The 20,563-nt window shown below is 44.5% G+C and overlaps 1 protein-coding gene across 1 annotated transcript in view; it reads right to left on the reverse strand.

Annotated features, from left to right (window-relative positions):
• Nucleotides 1–7,121: 7,121 nt before the first annotated feature.
• Nucleotides 7,122–20,563, reverse strand: part of DNMT3B (DNA methyltransferase 3 beta) — a 50,736-nt gene continuing 37,294 nt past the window's right edge. The window contains exons 14-21 of the mRNA XM_089513431.1: nt 19,235–19,319; nt 17,860–18,005; nt 13,446–13,536; nt 13,166–13,314; nt 11,401–11,486; nt 10,341–10,410; nt 9,301–9,419; nt 7,122–8,381 (exon numbers count right to left, since the gene is read on the reverse strand). Of these exons, the coding sequence (XP_089369557.1) occupies nt 8,240–8,381; nt 9,301–9,419; nt 10,341–10,410; nt 11,401–11,486; nt 13,166–13,314; nt 13,446–13,536; nt 17,860–18,005; nt 19,235–19,319 (888 nt within the window). The 3' untranslated portion in view covers nt 7,122–8,239. The remainder of the gene's footprint in view (nt 8,382–9,300; nt 9,420–10,340; nt 10,411–11,400; nt 11,487–13,165; nt 13,315–13,445; nt 13,537–17,859; nt 18,006–19,234; nt 19,320–20,563) is intronic.

Here is a 20,563-nt window from a genome sequence, read left to right on the forward strand (position 1 = left end):
CTGCTGGGAGTTGGAGTTTCAGGGCCCGGAGGAGCCAGTGGGAGGGGCGGCGGCGGCGGCGGCGGCGGCGGCTGCTCTGGTTGCCCTGAAGGAAGTCACTGCGCCAGATCTGAGTCGCAGTCTGAGGAGGAGGAGGAGGAGGGCTTATTTCTCTATAGCGCCGTGAGGTCTGCATGGCACTTTAGAGCAATCAAGGCGACGTCTCTAATCACAGCTTTGGTGCTGTGGAAAGAAACACGAATCATAATAGTATAACAATCATCCATATCATCTCTCTCTATATATCTATATCTATATGATGATGCCTTTGTTATGTCTGTCAAGTGCCAGGCAAGACCTATGGCGCTACATAAACAAAGAGTGTATAGAAGAGACTGCTAGAGTTGGAAGAGGCCCAGCCCTTGATGCTGCCCTGCAGGAGCTCTCCATCAGGGCATCCCCATTGCAGCCTCTGCCCGAAGGCCTCCAGGGAAGGAGAGATGGAAGAGGGAGAGAGGCCTAGACTCAGCCAGTGGAAGCGCCCAGGGATAGAGCCCTCTTCGTCTCTGGGCTCCGCCTGCAGCCTAGAGCTCTTCTTGTGGCTCCTCCTCAGAGGAAGAAAGGAGCCTCATTCCTAGCCTTCCGTCTGCGTCCTGAGATTGGAAATGCATCTGAGGAAGGAGACTGGCGTCTAGGAATTAAGCTCAGGCTGCCAATGCCTTTCTTTAGTTAGTCTCAAAGGGGCTGCAAGAGCTCCCTGCATACAATCATACTACTAATACCAATAAACTATTGACATCTCCCTCTTCTCCCTTCGGACCGAAGCAGGGCTGCAGCAGTAAAAGCATCATAAAATACATACATAATTCAAAAACATCAGTCAAAGAAATAAAAATCAAAGGGAAAAGGAGAAAGTCGTTGCTGACAGTCGTAAGAATGGAGTCGTCATATTCAGATGTTCAAAATCAGATTAGAGGAGATCCGTTGGATCGGCCGCCGGAAGAGATCCGTCTTCATTGCCCTCTTGAATGATTCCAAAGAAGGTCTAAGTGTTTCCAAGTCTAAGGGCCATGGCAGAAAACGTTTCACAAGAGGTGGTTTTCAACCGGGTTTTGGGGTGTTCCAATCTCTTTGTGCCAGATTGTGTCAGGAGAGGGGTTCCCTCAAGTAACTCAGGCCCAGGCCATGTAGGGCTTTATAGGTAATAACCCACACTTTGTATTGCGCCCGGATGCTAATCGGCAGCCAATGGAGAGATTTCAACACCGGTGTCATGTGCTCTGATTCGGTGTCCTGGTGATCAGTCTGGCTGCAGCATTCTGAATCAGTTGGAGCTTCCAAACTTGGTACAAAGGCAGCCCCAAGTAGAGCGCATTGCAGAAATCTAAAGGAGAGGTTACCACCAGCGCATGTACTACTACTGTTCCAAGGTCCCCCTGAGCCAGGAAGGGACACAGTTGGCATATCATGCCCTCCTGGCTGTGGCCTCCACCTGAGAGGTCAACTGTAGAGACGCGTCCAGGAGGACTCCCAAACTGCCGCCTTCACTCTTCAGGGGGAGTGTGACCCCGTCAAGGATGGCTTGGCAGATCTCCCCCGCTGGACCAGGGCTCAGGAAGGAAGCCATGGCCCCAGAGCAAAGTCAAAGGCTTTCATGGCCAGCATCCATAGCTTTTTGTGGGTTTTTCGGGTCCATGTTCTGGAAGAGTTTATTCCTGATGTTTTGCCAGAATCTGTGGCTGGCATCTTTCTCTGAAGATATCAGCCAAAGATGCTGGCGAAACGTCAGGAAGAAACTCTGCTAGAACATGGCACATAGCCCAAAAATCCCATAAAAAGCCATGGCCCCAGAGTTTGCAGGATCTGAACAGGGCTGTTGATGACAGGGAGGGTCTCTCCTTCATGGGGTCAGCATAAGCCGGCTTGACAGCATTGAACAACAATGCAGTCTTCCTCTTTTCCTCCTGCCCTCCGCCTTTCCCCTCCTTATCTTATCTCTCAGTGAGTCACATCATCTCGTGATGTGTCGCGGTGAGCTGTGTTTGCCTATGGTTGGCTGTGTTTCTAGTAACTGAGCTTTTCATCCAGCCGAACACATTTGTGTGTATATGTGCTTTCAAGTTGCCTATTGGTTTCTGACAATTCCATGGATTTCATAGGGTTTTCTCCATGGTTTTGCCAGGATTCCTTCCTCTGCAATAATGCCTACAGCACCCAATATTTGTCAGCAGCCTCCCAGCCAAGTACTAACCAGAGTCGACCCTGCTTAGCTTCTAAGATCAGAGGGGATCTGGTACCTTTAGGGTATTTAGGTCTCCATAACACATTTATTGGGAGCCAGCATGGCATAGTGGTTTGAGGGTAGAACTATGACTGGAGTTCACCAAAGGCATCTGAGGAAGTAGACTGAAGTCTACAAAAGCTCAGGTATGCTTTGACTGAGAGTTCCTGCATGGCAGAATGGGGTTGGACTGAATGGCCCTTTTTGGGGTCTCTTCCAACTCTAGGATTCTATTATTCTGTGATTCTGATTCATGCTGTCAATTCCTTTCTTTCAGCGAGTCTCAAAGGTGCTACAAGATCTCTCTACTAGAGACCAGGATTCGAATCCCTGCTTGGCCATGAAACCCACTGGATGACCTTGGGCAAGTCACACGCTCTCAGCCTCAGGGGAAGGCAATAACAAACCTCCTCTGAGCCAATCATGCCAAGAAAACCCCATGGCAAGTTTGCCTTTTGTTCTTGTGTGCCTTCAGGATGTCTTGACTTATGGCAACCCTCCAAAGCAAAGCAAACCTTAGATGAAGTTTTCCTAACAGATTTGTTCAGAGGAGGTTTGCCATTGCCTTCCCCTGAGGTTGAGAGAGTGTGACTTGCCCAAGGTCACCCAGTGGGTTTCATGGCCAAACTGGGAATCGAACTCTAGTCTCCAGAGTCACTCTCTTAACAATCAAACCACTATGTCATGTTGGCTCTCATATGTTTGCCTTAGGGTTGCCTTAAGTTGGAAATGACTTGAAGACACACAACAAACACTTTTATTATAGAACTACATACATCCTCTGGAGGCGCAGCGGTTCAATGCTTGTACTTCAGCCACTCACTCAAAACCATGAGCCCGACTCAGGCTTGCATCCTTTCAAGGAAGTCACTAAAATGAGTACCCAGATTTTGGGGGGCACTTACACTTTGTAAACTGCTTAGGGAGTCTTAAGTGCACTGGTAAGTGGTATAGAAATGTACTTGCTATTGCTACATGTTTGCTTTAAAGCCCACGTCGTTTTTTGGTTCTTTGCTGGAGTTACACAGTAAAAGAGGCTTTAATCCTAAAGATAAGGGCTGTTTGACAGTGGAATGCACTTCCTCGGAAGGTGACAGAGTCTCCTTCCTTGGAAGTCTTTAAACAGAGGCTGGATGGCCATCTGTCAGGGATGCTTTGATTTGGATTTCCTGCATGGCAGAATGGGGTTGGACTGGAGGGCCCTAGTGGTCTCTTCCAACTCTACGATTCTATGATTCTATAAACAGACATGCAGCCAGGATGATGATGCCAGGCCTGGTGCTGACAAGAAGCTCTCAGACCCTGAATCCTCCTTCTTTTTCTTATGGGAGTTGGGAAGAAGAGGAAGAAACTATACCTCTCCCACATTTTTGAATATCATCTGTAATCTTCTAGAAAGCCAGCCTTAGCAGCATACTTTTCATGGCAGATGGCCAGCCACAGAATGGAGCTACAGCACTTAAAGCAGCATCAAACTGCATTGTTATTACAGTTCTGATGCACACTCAGCAAGAGCCTTACTTCAGTGTATCCTGAAACCTTAAATAAGCAAGACCTGAGTGGATCAGGTCCTCCAGATCAATATATCTGTCCAAAGTACAATGGCCTCCATTGAGTTACCTTGGGTACTAGTGACAATGTAGGCTTGATTTGGTCTAAGACCCATTGCTTTTTCTTTCTAGCAGTCCAGATGATGCATGGTAGTCTTCTCCACAGTTCCTTCTTTTTAATAACTGGCAACTGGCATTGTCCATAAACTTTCCCATCTGACTACTCAGCCAAAATTCCAGCTCTTTTATGGACAAGTTTTAAAATCACTTGTAAATCTGCTAAGTATTTCTCTTCCAGCGATGCTAGGAAAATCCCGGTCTTGGGGTTGGGATTTTTAAAGATTATTTTTGACATTTATTCCCAACAAGAATGAAAACTTGGGAGGGCTGCATTCTCTGTGCAAAATCCACAACCATTAATGGATAGATAAATTGGCTTCATTTTTGACTCTTCTCTGTCATTTATTCCCCAGATCCAGGCCACCGCCAAGACCTGTAGATTCTTTCTCCACAACATTGCCAAGATCCGTCCATTCCTCTCAGCCTCTACTGCCAAGACTCTGGTCCATGCCCTAGTGGTTTCGCGACTAGATTATTGTAACCTCCTTCTAACAGGGCTTCCTCTTTCACACCTCCATCCTTTAATCTCTGTCCAGTATTCAGCTGCCCGTATTGTCACATCTGCCGCTTTGACCATGTTTCACCTCTTTTATCCTCCCTTCATTGGCTCCCCTTCCCCTTCCGCATCCGGTACAAGCTTTTGTTATTGACTTTCAAAGCCCTCCATGGATTGGCCCCTCCTTACTTGTCTGACCTTCTTTCTCCTTACATTCCTACTCGCACCCTCCGCTCTGGTAGTCAAGGTCTCCTGTCACAGTGTAGGACTACCACTGCCCCCTCCTGAATTCGTCCCTTCTCACTTGCTGCCCCTTACTCCTGGAACCTTCTTCCCCCACATCCACACCTCATCACTTCTCTACCCAGTTTCAAAACTGAATTAAAGACTATATTGTTTAGAGAAGCATTTCCAGAGGTGAGCCCCTCTCTGACCCAGGAAGCCTCCTTTTAACCATCCATCAAGAAGCCAAGCCCTTCCTCCAGTCCATCTGCCTTGGTCCAGGCCTTGGAGGTGGAGAAGATCTGCTGGACCTGATCCCATTCCCCACCACAACTCCCTTCTCCTTTTATTTCGTGTCTTTTAGATTGTAAGCCTGAGGGCAAGGAACCGTCTGACTAAAAGATTGTATGTACAGTGCTGTGTAAATTTACAGCGCTTTATAAATAAAAGTTAATAATAATAGATAATAATAATAGAAGTAATTAAAGAAAGAGTGAGACAAAGTAGAACTATAGAACAACACTGACTTTAATTAAACAATGATAAATGTTCAAAGTAAACTTTGCAAAAACAAATTATTTTTCATTCCCAGTAGAAAAACAGAAAACAACGTCTCCTTAAAGGCTCAGTTATCACTTGCTTTGGTATGCAGCTTCTGATCCACGAAACTCAAAAAATTAAAGGAAAAAACCCAACAAAATGGTAAGTCATTTTAAAAATGTGTATAAAAACATCAAACAGTTTCAGCATTTAAAAGTCTAAAAAAATGTATAGCACCAAAAATAGAAGGGAAGATTCTTTAAAACATTATTGTGACATTTCTGAACTGCATGACTGCCCTTACTATTTTTGTTCTGCTTTGCTTATCCGCTTTCACTTGAGAGCTTTCAATTATTGTCATTATTTTACTAAAAAGGAATTAAAACAGAAAGGGCAAATGTTCCTACAGAACTGGGGGCAGGAGATCTGCTATCTGGGAAAAGATGGGGGGGTTAAAAAGGCACATATGGTTGATACCAAATTCAGTGCGCTACCAGGGTTAACACCAAGGGAGGAACCTGGGTTTCAAGTTCAGTTATTTCACCTAAATCAAATATAAAACTGCATACAGTGTTTGCAAATGGGTACCATTCTCCTCTAGACTAGGTGCTCCTTGTCAGTGGAGCCACTGATCTGTTCTAGAGCTTTAAAAAGATATCCAAGGTGCTGAACCAATGGAGGGGAGAAGGTTTCAAAGTTCCCACTAAAACCCAAAGCAAACTAGCAGCTTCACTAATCCATTAAACCTTCAGGGAATGGTGACCAAAGCACTCATCTTGACTGCTGCAGACCCACCACTTTATTCAATATCCCTGCTGTAAGTATCTTCTCTTGTGTGAAGTCGAAGGCTTTCATGACTGGCATCCAGTTTTTTGTGGGTTTTTCAAGCTATGTGGCCATGTTCTGGAAGAGCTTATTCCTGATGTTTCACCAGCATCTGTGGCTGGCATCTTCAGAGAATACTGAAGATGGCATTCTCTGAAGATGCCACTGCCAAAGATGCTGGCAAAAAATCAGGAACAAACTCTTCTGGAACATGGCCACATAGCTTGAAAAACCCACAAAACTATCTTCTCTACTCTTGGTTGCTGGCATTAATTGAGAGATGGAGAATTAATAAACCTACAGCTTCTTCTTTGAAAGTCATCATGAAAGAAGAGGGATCTCAGAATGCTTCCCTGTGGAGTAGGACAAATGAATTAAATGGTACTACTACTCGGGCGTTCGCCATGAGACTGATGGGAGGGATGTTGCCCAAGTCAAACAAAAGGCGAAATGCTAGATGAGGAGTTGGAAAGAGGCAGGCATGCCCATGAGTTGGGCTATCTCCAATGCTTTGAATTCTCAAAGGTTCTCATAAGCACATTCATTTGGAGACTGTGCCTCATGAAGACCCCAGGATGGGGGAAAATTTCTGCATTGAGTTGTCAGTTTTGAAGCAATACTCACCAAAATCTCTAAAGCTCTATGGAATGAAGGAATGTGTTCTCTGCGTGTGTCTTGGCCGCTCTCAATAGTTTTCCAGATAACTATATTTTGTTTGTTCAAACAGCTCAAAGCATTGCTCGGTCTACATTTTGAATACTGACAGTGGGAAAATAGCTCTCGACCAGTTTGGAGGGGAATCCACAAACATTAGTAGGGTGGTGAATCCACTCAAAACCTAAAAATTCACCAAAATTCAAAGGGTCCACAAGAAAGGACCTTTTGAATTGGTTAGTCCAAAATGACATCATATAAAGAGCAAAGGTTACACCCCAGATCTTTGGTGTTGTAGCCTACAGAGGTGCAGCACAACGTTGCCTCAATGCAACTTATTAGCACACAGCTGAGGTAAGGATGGAGAATGATGACTGAATTACAGCGGGCAAAAGTCTGATCAGCACAACCTACAAAAACCATTGGTTTCCACCACCACCACCACCCCCAAAAAAAATAGATGGGTTTTGTTTCCACACCAGTCTGATCTTTTGTGTCCAAAAATCAGCAATAAAGGTAATGTCAGTTGGGGAAAAAAAGAATTGAGCTTAACATTCTTTATGAAAATAGCAGCATCAATAGGGACCAGACCAGATATCCCTCCATTGGAGGCCTTATTTCAAAGGAAGGCACACAAGGAGCAGTGAGGTGTTTTTTCCAGGTTAAGACGGTCTTCCAATTCCAATTTTGGCAAGGCGATGATGGTGCAACCTGTAGAATTTGTGCATTGGGGGGAAAGAAGAATCTTTCTTGCCATTCCTCAGCAGAAACATGGGCAGAATTTCCTTTCGGCAAATGCAGTGCTGTCATTTCCCTTTGCTTGATCTTGATTGAAGGCTGACAGCAAACCCATCAAGAGTTATTCTACCTAAATCCCTCTGAAATGACCACAAGCGGCATAAATATCTCAGGGAAATACTTCATAAATAGCTCCTTCTCACTTCTGTGAGGCATATGCAGCAAAATCCAAATGAAATGTGCATTAAGTTTCTCTTTTGTAACATGTCCCTAAAATCACTCTGCCTTACAAGTATTTTTGTTACAGATGAGTGTTGTTTTAAAAGGTACATCACAATGTATTTGATGGTGTTGGTTTTTTTCCTGTTCCTTTCCCTCCGGTGAGTGAAATTGTTTTGTTCCATTTTTAAAAAGTGAGAAAGAAAGATAAAGGAAAAGGTAACTGTCTCCTTCTCTTGACTCTTCCTCTGAAACACAGGACATTTGGCTCATTGTTATGCAGTTGCTTTTGTAGTAACTCTTCCTGGAAAAATCTTTTTCCCACTGGTTGATTTCAAGTTTGTTTGTTTGTTCTTCACAGCCTAACCAGACACAAGGATGGAGTAGCTGCTTCCCATCAACACACAGTATTTTGCACAATGCATGTAAGTCTTCTGGTCCCTGATTAAAAGGAAACTTCTGCAAAAGTCTCTTTTGAAAGCTGTCCTTTCCTTCTAGTACCCGTGGGGAAAGAAGGAGGAGTGTGATGCAATGGATGGTGTATTGCTGGTCCATCCCAGTCCTTCCCTGCCATGGCCGCATGACCAAAGGAGACCTGGGGTAACCCTGCTGTATTTAGTCACAGGCAAAATAGTCTTTGAGCGGGGCAAAGAGGTGGCGGATAACCGGGACGCTCCATGACCTGCCGAGCAGCTTCTGCCGAGCTACGCGGCCCATGTTGGACACATCGGTGTAGTGGAGAGGGAAGCCAAAGATCCTGGAAGGAGCAACAGAACAGACCATACATTTAAACCATACATTTCCAGGAGAGGTGATGTGTCTTCCTTTTCTTAAAGGCAGGGGGGAGCAGTCTCTTTCAGGAGGGCTTAAATACCCTAAAGGCACCAGATGCTGTCTGATCTTGGAAGCTAAGCTGGGTCAATGTGAAGTTGAAGGCTTTCATGGCCGACAGCCATAGTTTTTTGTGGGGTTTTCAGGCTATGTGGTCATGTTCTAGAAGAGTTTATTCCTGACCTTTCGCCAGCATCTGTGGTTGGCATCTTCAGAAGACTAACATATGCACTGGTGATATAATAGCAGTTACATGCTTGTGTGTAATTTGTGACCCCAGTCATTAAACCAGCAATAGTTGTCTAAGACAATGCAGGTCTCTGTCAAGCAACTGGTCCTGAAGTCTAATAAAATCATGCTTTTCTCAAGTCTGGTCTAGTTAAAACCAGTACTTGAGATTAAGCCAGCCCTTTCGTGTTTCTTGGTCTACCCTTCCTAGCAGCCCGCTAGTCCATGCTGGAGACGTTCTGGGACTTGCAGTCCAACAATATCTAGGCCAGATGAACCAACAGTCTGACTTCCTAGCAAATTTCAGTTTCCCTTATATCACAGAGTTGTGTCAATAGAATAGCCAAGCCTATTGTAGAGACTGTGATTTTGTGACTCACTAAATGGCTTAAAGGTTGGTAGGAGCGACTCATCAAGTGAACTTAGATACACACCCCGATAAATATTCACATTTACTGAAAATTCACAGGCTGCAATCATTTTCAGGAGTCCCATTCAAGGCTGTTCTGGTCAAAGCACTTTCTTCCATCCTGATTGCTCACTACCACCTTCCCATCCTGAACACAACACACATACCCCCCCCCCCCATATCCCTATCTCCCAACCCTTAATCTCACCTTTCTAGTTCAGTGCACCACAAATTGTCATCTTTGCCATTCATGCGCACAGGCAAGGTCTGGGCTTTCCCCTGCCTGATTGAATTGGACTTTGTGGTTATGGTTTGGACCTTTTTCAACTGCAGAAAAAAGCAGAGATTGAGAGAGAAAGAGAGACTCATAAGCATCGCAGACTGGAAGGGTAACAGCCTGAATGAGCAGAAATGACACAGATTCCAGAAGGTGCATAAACAGGGGAAGTGGGAATTAAGATTACTAAAGAGAGGCTTCCAGTTTAAGATTCTAGTTTGGCAGGGAGGAGAGGGAGGTCTATGCAAAGTGTATCCCCTTTCAACACTGGCAGAGAAGCTCAGAGGAAGAACAACCACGGGGAGGTTGTCACTGCTGAACCACAGAAATGTGGGTCTTTGCATCCATAACCCACCCACCTGACAAGCCTCTATCCATCAGAGGAACCCATGTTTCCCCTTTTTTGCAGGAGGTTGTCATGTCTCAGCCAGACAGCAAAAGGATATGCTTTAGGTTTCATTTTGTAATCATCACATAGATAGAATGTTTAACATTTCTGTTCACAGAGCGGTGGAGGCAGAAATATTACCATCATGCAGTCTTACTGGGATGCATAGGCAGGAAAAGAGGGGCAGGAGGTCCAAATAAAGGGGCTGGAAGTGTGTGGGGAGGATTAGGAGAAAAGGAAGAGAAGTCCACAGCAGCTGAGGTAGGACATAAAATGGAGAGGGTTGCAGACTCCACTAGACCAGCCGTTCCAAATTTTGGTCGTCCGGGTGTTTTGAACTTCATCTCCCAGTAGCCCCAGACTTCTTGGCGAACAGTCAGGAATTCTGGGAAATGAAGTGCAAATCATCTGGCGTACTACAGTTTGGGAATCACTGCACTGGACAGTATGTTCTCCTTTCCATTATGTAACTATCAAGCTCTGTTGCAAGAGACAGACAGCCAAGAGGTAACCCGCAGCCCTTCTACCATTTCTTGCAGCACATAGTTGGAACTGCAAGGAGTGCTGAGAAGCAAAACAATACCTTAGCTGTCCTACTGTATTCCAAGCAATCCTGCAGTTCAAGCTTATCTGCCTTGGAAGCAACCAGAGGCCTAAGAACAGGAAAAAATAACTCTTATTATATTCTCAAGTCCACTCTCCTATCCCACTGCCACTGAGTACAGTATATAGTTTTACAGGATGCCCCGAACACACCCAGGAGGAGAAAAATAACACCTTCAACAGGCTTTCTCTACTTCCAATGCCCAAAGCCATCACCATCTCCCAGCCAATATGGCCACTGAAAAGGATGCTTGCCACATTCTGGAAACTATAGACCGAGACATGTAACTTTTCCAAGCTCTGCACACGTAGACCTGGAACCTAAATCGCACTCATGGGCCATAATGGTCTGCAAGCACACTTCCATGGGATTACTGTTCTGACACTTCTCTACATCATAGCACATCTATAACGGGTGTCCAGAAAAAAATTAATACAGGTTACTTCCACTGCATATCCGTGGTATTAGTAACCATGGACCACAGTCCAAAAGTAGAGCTCTCTCTAGGCATCTGGAGGTCCTCCAGCCTGACTCTATGCACAACATTTACCACTGGCTGCCCATAAGAGTTGCACTAGAGGATGTCCAGGTGCCTAGCAAGGCAAACTCTCTAGGCATTTTCTAGCTCCTCCAACATGATTTTAAGGTTGTTTATGGTAGTTTGGTATTATCTGCGGTTTCACTGAGTCTGGAAATGCCTCCCTTGTGGATAGGGGAGGGGTGGAAACGTAATAAAAATGAGTAAATAACCCAAATGTTGCTTACTGCATCTACTTGATGGAGAAGTGATACCAGAACGTAACCAGACACTTTCCACCCATCCAATAAATGCTCATAGGGCTGTGCTCAGCAATGAAAAGCTGATCTGAGTGGGGGGGAGGGAGGGAGAAACTTCGCTCAGAATATCTAATTCTAAAACATAACAAGTCACATATCCTGGTGTAATGTCTGGTTGCATCATTATATGTCATCAGCAGCGAGATTCTAGCCACAGTGGGTTCAGTAATATGAGAGATAGAAACAACGCGTCCCGGATTACCTGTTCATCCCAGGCAGGTTGCCCCAGAAATACCGTGCTCTGTGTGCAGCTGAGACCTTCACAGCGTCAATCATAACCGGGTTACACTAGAGAGAAGAAGTCAATACGGTGAAGGAGAAATGAGAGACGAAGGGTCACGCATCCCATGATTCCTGAAATATAATCTGCACCAGGATGGGAAGGCCATGGCCTCCCAGGAGTTGATGGACTACACTTCCCATCATTTCTGAGTCATGCTGGCCAGATCTGATAGGACCTGGAAGTCAAACCTCTGGAGGGCCATACGTTCCCCATCCCTGATGGACATGTTTCATCTCTAGTTATACAAGTGAAAATAATATTACATGTCACAGAATCACACAGTTGGAAGAGACCCATCCAGTCCAACCCCATTCTGCCATGCAGGAACTCACAATCAAAGCATCCCCAACAGATGGCTGGCTATCCAGCCTCTGCTTAAAGACCTCCAAGGAAGGAGACTCCATCAAACTCCAAGGGAGCATCTTCTACTGCTGAACAGCCCTTACTGTCAGGAAGTTCCTCCCAATGTTGGGGTGGACTCTCTTTTCCTGGAACTTGCATCCATTGTTCTGGGTCCTAGTCTCTGGAGCAGCAGAAATCAAGCTTGCTCCATCCTCAATATGACATCCCTTCCACTACTTATACAGGGTTATCGTATCCCCTCTTAACCATCAGCAAATGCAATTCAGATGTATGGATCACAAGTGTCAGAATGCAAGTTGTCAAGTGGTAGCTAACTCACGAAAGGAGGAGACTGGCAGTGAACAACTTCCAGTGGCAGAAAAAATGGCAAAACATGGTGCCCACAGAGGTTTAGGACACCAGTTGCCGGTAAGGCTGGCACACCAAGGGAAAGGGCAACCATCCCTTTCTTGGAATGCCCCTGAAGTCTTGTTCTGCTTCCAGGTCTCTGAAGTTCCCAAATGCAACTTCAGCCAAAGATGGGAGGCTGTCCTTAATTCAGGAATCATAAGCCAATTTAGAATGAGCATTTTTTTGCCTTCTTTTATGCCCATCTTTCCTTCCACTTTTCTGTTCTTCTCTCTTTCTTTCTTTCTTTTTTTTGAAGATACGTTTTTAGGAGATTTTAATTCTAGATGATTTAATTATATTTTAACAACATTTTGTTATTTTTAACCTTCCTATCTGTTTTTATCTGTATCTATTTTAACTTCGGAAAGCTGCCTCAAGGACCAGTGAAAAGGTAGGAAAGGAATAAAAAGGAGGAGGAAAATATAAGAGAAGGAGGAAAAAGCAGGTGCAGGAAGAAGAAGAAGAAAGGTGAGAAAGAGATGGAGGAGGAGGAAGATGAACAGAGATGGAGGAGGAAAAGATGAGGAGAAGGAGAAAAAATGAGGTGCGGGAAGAAGGAGTAAAAGAGGAAGAGATCTAAGGCAAATTGGTAGTTGTAGTATAAATTAGAGGGGAAGACTATGCTAAAACATACGTTCTTAACAAAATTAGATACTTAGATAATGGTTTTAATTTGGGATAAACAACAGTAGCAGGTTAAACGGTGAATTTTCTGTCCTGGGACCTTCTAGAGGCTACAGAGACTGGAAAAAGTTTCCAAGGTCCCTAAATCCTTGGTGAACTAAGTCCAAGGTTACCTAAGTTTATTAACTTGGGGCAGGCAGGTCTGAAAAAGCCTACAATGAATAGAATATGAAACAATGCTCTTTTTGCCACAGGCAATTGGTGCCACGGGGGGGGGGGGGGGGAGGTTCCTCCTATTTTATTTTACCTCTAAAAAGCGAGAGATGTCCCTCTTGTCATTGACCCGCATGGCTACGACATTCTCAAACAGCCAGAAAAATGGGCGTTCTTCTCCTGCTTTGGGGCGCGAATAGTTGAGCAGGTGGTAGAATTCAAAAAAGAGGCGTCCGGTGCCCTCTGCAAGAAGAAGAGGATTACGTTCAAACAGAGCAACTCATGTCATCTAACAAAATACACATACAGATGCAACCCAGAACTAGGAGAGGTTCCTGATGGATGGTCCCCATTTCTTTAAGGACACAGCTTACCATACAAGCCCTTCCTGGCAGGATTCACAATGGAGAGGTCATTGCAAGGACTTCCCCCAATCACCAAATCAAATGGGCCCCATTCATCCATCTAGGAGAGAGAGAGAAAGATGGGAGGGTGTTAAGACTGTTCCAATGCCAAGTGGCAACATTTGAGTGTCCATTTCATTAGAATCGTGGAGTCGGAAAAGACCTCAAGGGCCATCCAGTCCAACCCCACTCTGTCATGCAGGAACTCACAACTAAAGCATCCCCAACAGATGGCCATCCAGCCTCTGTTTGAAAACCTCCAAAGAAGGAGGCTCCACTACATGCTGAGGCAGCGTCTTCCATTGTAAGAACATCTCTGACCATCAGGAAGTTCCTGCTGAGATTTAAGCGGAATCTCTTTTCCAGTAGTTTGAATCCATTGCTCCTTGTCCTAGTCTCTGGAGCCATGGAAAACAAGCCTGTTCCCTCTTCAATTATGACATCCTTTCAAACATTTAAATATGACTATCATGTCCCCTCTTAACCTTCTTTTCATCAGGCTACACATTCCCAGATCCCTAAGCTGCTCTTCGTATGACATGGTTTCCAGATCTTTCAGCATTTTGGTCACCCTCCTTTGGACATGTTCCAGCTTGTCAACATCCTTCTTGAATTGTGGCACCCAGAACTGGACACAGGATTATTCCAGGTGGGGCCTGACCAAAGCAGAATGCAGTGGTATTATCATTTCCCTTGATCTAGACACTATACTCCTGTAATGCAATGAAGAATTGCATTGGTGTTCTTGTATGATTCTATGGCTGCTGCATCACACTGTTGAATCATGTTCAGCTTGTGGTATACTATGACTCCTATATTCCTTTCACATGAACTGTGGTCTAGCCACATCCTATACCCATCCTATATCTATGCATTTCATTTTTTCTGCCTAGGTGTAGGCCCTGAACATTTCTCCCTGTTCAACTTCATCTTGTTAGCTTTAGTCCAGCCTTCTAATCTGTCAAAGTCATTCTGTCCTCTCCTTTGGGGTATTAGCTATTCCCCCTAATTTGGCGTCATCTGCAAATTTGATAAGCATGCCCTCTATTCCTTCATCTAAGTCATTGATAAAGATGTTGAATAGCACTGGGCCCAGGACAGAGCCCCACTGGACACCCCACTGGTCACTTCTCTCCAGGATGAAGAAGAGGAGCCATCCTTAATTTCCCATTTCAAAAACCTCATTGCTTTAGAAAAACAACCGGGTCACAGATCTGAATATTCATCTCATATGTCTTCTCTTTTAAAAAAATATATACTTAAGACAAACAAACAAATACATTTTCTATGTCTAAAAAACAAGGAAAACACATCTAATTAATAACAAACAAGACTTTTAAAAAGCTATAAAGGCATATTCACACTAAACAGGGAAACAATGATTTCTGGAATGCCTGTCTATAGCTCTTTTACACTACTTATCTATTGCCCTTTAGTTTAGTCAAAGGTGCATATGATGATTAAAATAATCTCTAAATCTTACTATCATACTAGAAATAGAAATCCTAACCAAAGACTTAATAAAAAGTATAAAACATTTTAAAACAAGTCCTCTACTTTATATATCACTCTTATTAAAAAGCTTTCTCATGTATTAATATCCATTTCTTACCTATTTCTGCCAAGTCATATACTTTTAACACCCATCTCAGAAAAGAATTGTTGACTCTTTCCATCTTTGTGTGTAGATTATTTTAGCTGCTGTTGTCAATCTCACATTACTCTTGACCATCTCTGCCTCCCAAGACCGTTTTTGTGGCCCCTAATTCCCTCCCAATTCCCCTGGACTTCTCCTCTTTTTCCAATGGACTTCGGGGTCTTTTTGCTTGTTCATTTCTTGGCATTTTTGCCAGTCCTTGTGCTGTCCTCCAGGTGATCCCAGAGGCAGAAATTTGACTCCCAGATACTCCAAAAGCTGCCTAGTGACTAGGGCCAGGATCTTTGCACTGGGGAACTTTTAGTGACACCACCCCAGCCATAAATCATTTCCCTTTGATTTTGCCTCTGATTTTACTTCTAGGCAAGGTTTCCCTTCCCATGGAGAGAAAGAAATGAAAAAGAAAGCATGCCTCCCCCACAAGACTGCTTTCTGCTCACCCAAGCAGCTCAAGGCACATGTCTGCAATGAGAACAACAAGGAAAAGGCTGAGCAGAACCAAAATAGAAGTACAAGAGGTATGTGCGTGTCCAGACAAGACAAAGGTGCCTCTGGTCAGTCAAAAGGCAGATCAGAGAATAGGGACTCCGCTTGTGCTGGACAGGGTTACGCTCCCCCTGAAATCTCATGCTCGGAGCATGGATATTTTCTTCCTGGACAAAGATCTGAGCCTGGATGTCCAGGTTTCAGCAATGGCCCAGGAGTGCATTTGCACAGCTAAAAATGATGCATCAGCTGTGCTACAGTGACACATGCCTTGATTGCATGTCATTTGAACTACTGTAATGAAGTCAGCATATGGCTGCCTTTGGAAACTCTTGTTTTAAAAAAGCATTACCACTTTCAGACAAAGCAAAGCTCAACTGGTGCAATTTGAAGGGGTCGACCTTTTCCATTTGATCCTCTTGATGGTTGAATAGCCATCTGTCAAAGGTGCTTTGATTGATAGTTGAATGGCCATCTGTCAAAGGTGCTTTGGGACGGCCTGCACCCACCCCTTTTCCCGGACGGATTGGGGCCACAGCGGCAGCCCCAGAGGTCCTGATCTGCCGCTTTTCCAGGCCTCCGGGAAGCGGCAAAAAGCCACTTCCCCGCGGCCTGGAAAGGGGTGTCCTTGGGGCTTCATGCATCCCTGACACAGCCGTGACATCGTAATGGCGGCGCCCATGTAGACAGGGCTCCGCCATTATCATGCTGCGGTTACGTGCTAGGGTTGACAGGCATCTGTAAAGCGCCGGTCTGGATAGTGCCTATGATTATTATAAGATGGCCCTCCACATCTGCACTGATTCTCTTCCAAGTGAACTTACAGTAGGAGCCTCCTTCTTCAGAGGTCTTTAAGCAGAGGCTGGATGGCCATCTGTCAAGGATGCTTTGATTGAGAGTTCCTGCATGGCAGAACAGGGTTGGACTGGATGGCCCTTGGGGTCTCTTCCAACTCTAAGATTCTATGATTCTTTGGAAAGGGCTGGGGCTTTTTTTACTACAGTTCCAAGAATCATCTAGCCAACATTAAGGCAGTTGATAGAAAGTATTAAATATATTGATCTCTTGTTCTAACACCACCTTGACACACAAGACCTCAACATGTTTGTGACAGCAATAACACTTTACATTTCTATACTTCTTCATAGTGATCTAAACACTCTAAGTGGTTTACAATGTGTAAGCCAATTGGCCCCCAACAAGCTGGGTACTAATTTTACCAACTTAGGAAAGGATGGAAGGCTGAGTCAACCTGGAGCCCTGTGGTTTCGAACTCACAGTATTGTGACTGCAGTACTGGCATTTAACCCCTGCACCATTAGGGTTCCCTCATTGTGGTGACACCTTCTGCTTTGCATTCAGGAAAAACTCAAGGTCTAGAAATCCTCCAGGCTTATCCCACCCACAATCCCTTAGGCTCACTCCCAAATTGACCCCCATGTACTTGCTCACTCTTGACTGCCCCATAGCATCTTGCTTTCCCCCATCTCAACTTGGTGCTTGGCCTCATAGTTGTCACCAGGTCAAGGCCAGCTCCAGAAAGAATAGCACACAAACATTTGTCAGAAACCCAACTTTCCAGTTCTCAGTGTCTTGTCTCCAACTCTCATTCTGCTCCAATGTGGTCAGAGGCAGCCTGGTTTATGGGAGACATCCTGCCTCTTCCAGTACACAATTATAACACTGTTACACCACTTTGGGAGCTACGGATGCATCCTACAGAATCATGGGGAGTGTGGTTTGGGGAAGCACTGGAGCTCTCAGGCTGGGAATTCTAAACTGCAAATCCCAGGATTACACAGGACAGAGCCAAGGCAGCTGAGGTTGAATTGCAGCACTATAACTGTGCACTGTGAAATGGTCCCGGGGTGAAGGGTCTTGACTTTCTTTACAACCCCTTTCTCTTCAAAAAATCTGGAGTCTACACTGCAGTACCTACAAAGATCTAACACCCACCACAGCAAGGAGCTATCTCTGTCAAGATGTCCAGTCCAGACTGCTAGGTAGACACATAGCACAAAATCAAAGAATCCTAGAGTTGGAAGAGACCCCAAGGGCCATCCAGTCCAACCCCATTCTGCCAATCAAAGCATGCCCATTAGATGGCCCTCCAGACTGTGTTTAAAGACCTCCAGGGAAGGAGACTCCACCACACTCTGAGGAAGGAGTGTGTTCCATCGTCAGGAAGTTCCTCCTAATGTTGAGGTGGAATCTCTTTTCCTGCAGTTTGTGTTTCCTTACATTTCTCTTTGTGATGTTCCTGACATCATGCACGTATCTGATGTTCCCTTCGTGCCGTACGGTTCCCACAGCTATGGAGTCTTCGCAGATCTCAGAGGCAACATATTTCTCCACTTTGATGCCCAGATCCCGCAGCACCAGGTAACCTATTGGATAGAAAGCTCTCAGGTGAGTAAAATAACCAACAGGAATCTTTTGGACCCTCAGAATTCTCCCACCAAGAAGTGTCATGGCACCAAAAACATCCAACCCACAGGAGCGGCAAGGTTTGTGTGCACACCGCAACATTGCTTAGGAGTGCAGAATGATTGTTCAGCACAACACACAGATTCACACTCTCTCTCACACACATACACATACGCAAAATCGACATCACTAGATGAGGTAGCAACACCAAAAAACAAACAAAAAAAAATATTCATGGATGCCAGGCTGTGATAGAATAAAGAAAAAATCATGAATATTGTGGGATACAGAGAAGAGAATGGACAGAAGCAAAAACAGTATCAAATTAACCAGACTGGCCTTTAAAGGAGAGGAAATACAGGCCATCCAGATAGTTGCCAAACTCTGTGGAAAGAGCGGCCGACCACCACTGTGGGGCTGAGCTGTCCTTAGCAGTAATGATGACTGTTCTGGTCCATCCTCACCAAGACCTAGCAAGGCAGAGTAGCAGTATACTCAAGAGTTATCATTTCACACTTTTCTTTTTTCCTCCAAAAAACCCCCATCTTTATTATGCTCTGGTTTGCCACTGCAGGACAGACTTTTTTAAAAAGTGTACATTGGTAAGTGGTAACTGATAACTTGTGTAATGGACAGAAAATTCAGGACAGATAAAAGGCAGCTCATCTTCACTGAGAGCTTGAGTTGTGGAACTGGCTACCAAAAACCCACTTGAGACAGTTCTTGGGCAAACTCATGAAGACTGGAGCTAGGATCAGTGGCTATTAGATAGGATGGATCGATGGCTTAAAGTCAGTTGGTACATCCTAATTAAAGTAGACTTATCAACTTATGGGATTCCCATAATACCTAATATTTGAAGGAACGCATCTCTCTATACATGCCTGCCCACCTCTATGTCCCACCAGTCAAGGAGGACATGGGAGAGGGCACTTTCTCAATCCACTTCTAAGACGTAGTTCCTTCTGGTACAAGAGCTCTCTGACTGAGAAGGCTAAATAGCTCACAAAACTACAAAGCCAAATCCAAAAGTATCAACAACTGATATAGTCAGTCATATGACCAGCGTCAGAGTTGACCTGGGATCTGAACACAGCTCCCTATGCCACACATATTCATATGTGGCCTTTGAACCTGAGTGTCAATGGTGAGCAATAAACTCAAAGCTCATCTGGAACTCAAGTCTTACCTGTAGCTATACCGTCAAAGAGAGAAAGGACTCTAATGGGACGCCTCTTTGCTGCCGGGATGGCAGGGTAGATTTTTGGTGCCTCCTGAGATGAAAAACAGGGGAGGAAAGAGCAATTCATTGTCATTACCATCCATCAAGACCATTATCTTTGCATAAATCACAAAACTTCAAATTAAAACGTTCATTTTGATTTCTAAAATCATGTAATACACATTAATTGTCAGGGATGATGGGAGTTGTTGCTCTTCACCTCTGGCTCGAACTCACCACCTTGTTACGCACCGGCGCTGACCAGTTTTGGTCAGTGGTTAAAGCTTTGCTCTAAAGCAGCAGAGTTACAGAGAATAGGCTGAAGACCCTGACAAACTCTCCAAGCCTTCTCACTCTTCTTCCACAGAAGTCTTCCCACTTCTTCAGGATCCAGCTGGCTCTTGTATCTTCACCCAAGACACCAGACAACTCAGTAGTCTTATATAAAAGATCTACTTTATTCTACTATATACAGCTCCAAAACTATACAACACAACTCCAATAATACTCCTCACTACTACTACCCACAAAATACATTGGGATTCATAGCCATTATTATAGTCATTGCAAAATACCACCCACTCTTGTCAGTTTCCACCCAGTGGGCGTGTACATCCACTCTCATTGGTTCTCTTGGTTTAACCCACAATTAATGATCTCATCATCTCACCTTGACCACTTAACAATTCTCAGGTGTTCTCAATTATCCACTTTGCATTTCTGTCCTTGGCATTTAGGACTTGCTAATTCCATTACCTTTTACACCTGTGTGGCTTCTAATTGCTTCTGCTGAGTCATCCTGACTCTCACATACATGTTTTATTTCATTCACTGTATATCCCATGTTGCTTTTTCCTTAACATTAATATGTTCTAGTTATGTGTCTTCGTGTCGTTTCCAACATATGGCAACTCTAACTCAAACCTATTACAGGGTTTTCTGAGGCTGAGAGAGTATGACTCCCCCAAGGTCAGCCAATGGGTTTCCATGGCTGAGCGGGGAATTGAACCCAGGTCTCCAGAGCCATAGTCCAATGCTCAGACCACTATGCAATGCTGACTTCTGCACATATTAATACATATACATTTAACAATTACATCTCAAACAAATAGAATATTTATAAAAATATAACATCTTGAAATAACTTTAAATATGCTATAAAGAGCCAGTGTGGCATAGTGTTTCGTCTTGGACTAGGACTCCAGGAGCCCAGGGAACGAATCCCTGCTCAGCCATGGAAACCCACTGGGTGACATTGGGCAAGTCACACCTTCTCAACCTCAGAGGTGGCAAACC

This window comes from Sceloporus occidentalis, unplaced genomic scaffold (assembly GCF_023333645.1).
Source record: "Sceloporus occidentalis isolate IW3139 unplaced genomic scaffold, rSceOcc1.0.p SCAF_3, whole genome shotgun sequence".
NCBI classification, from domain to species: Eukaryota; Metazoa; Chordata; class Lepidosauria; order Squamata; family Phrynosomatidae; genus Sceloporus; species Sceloporus occidentalis.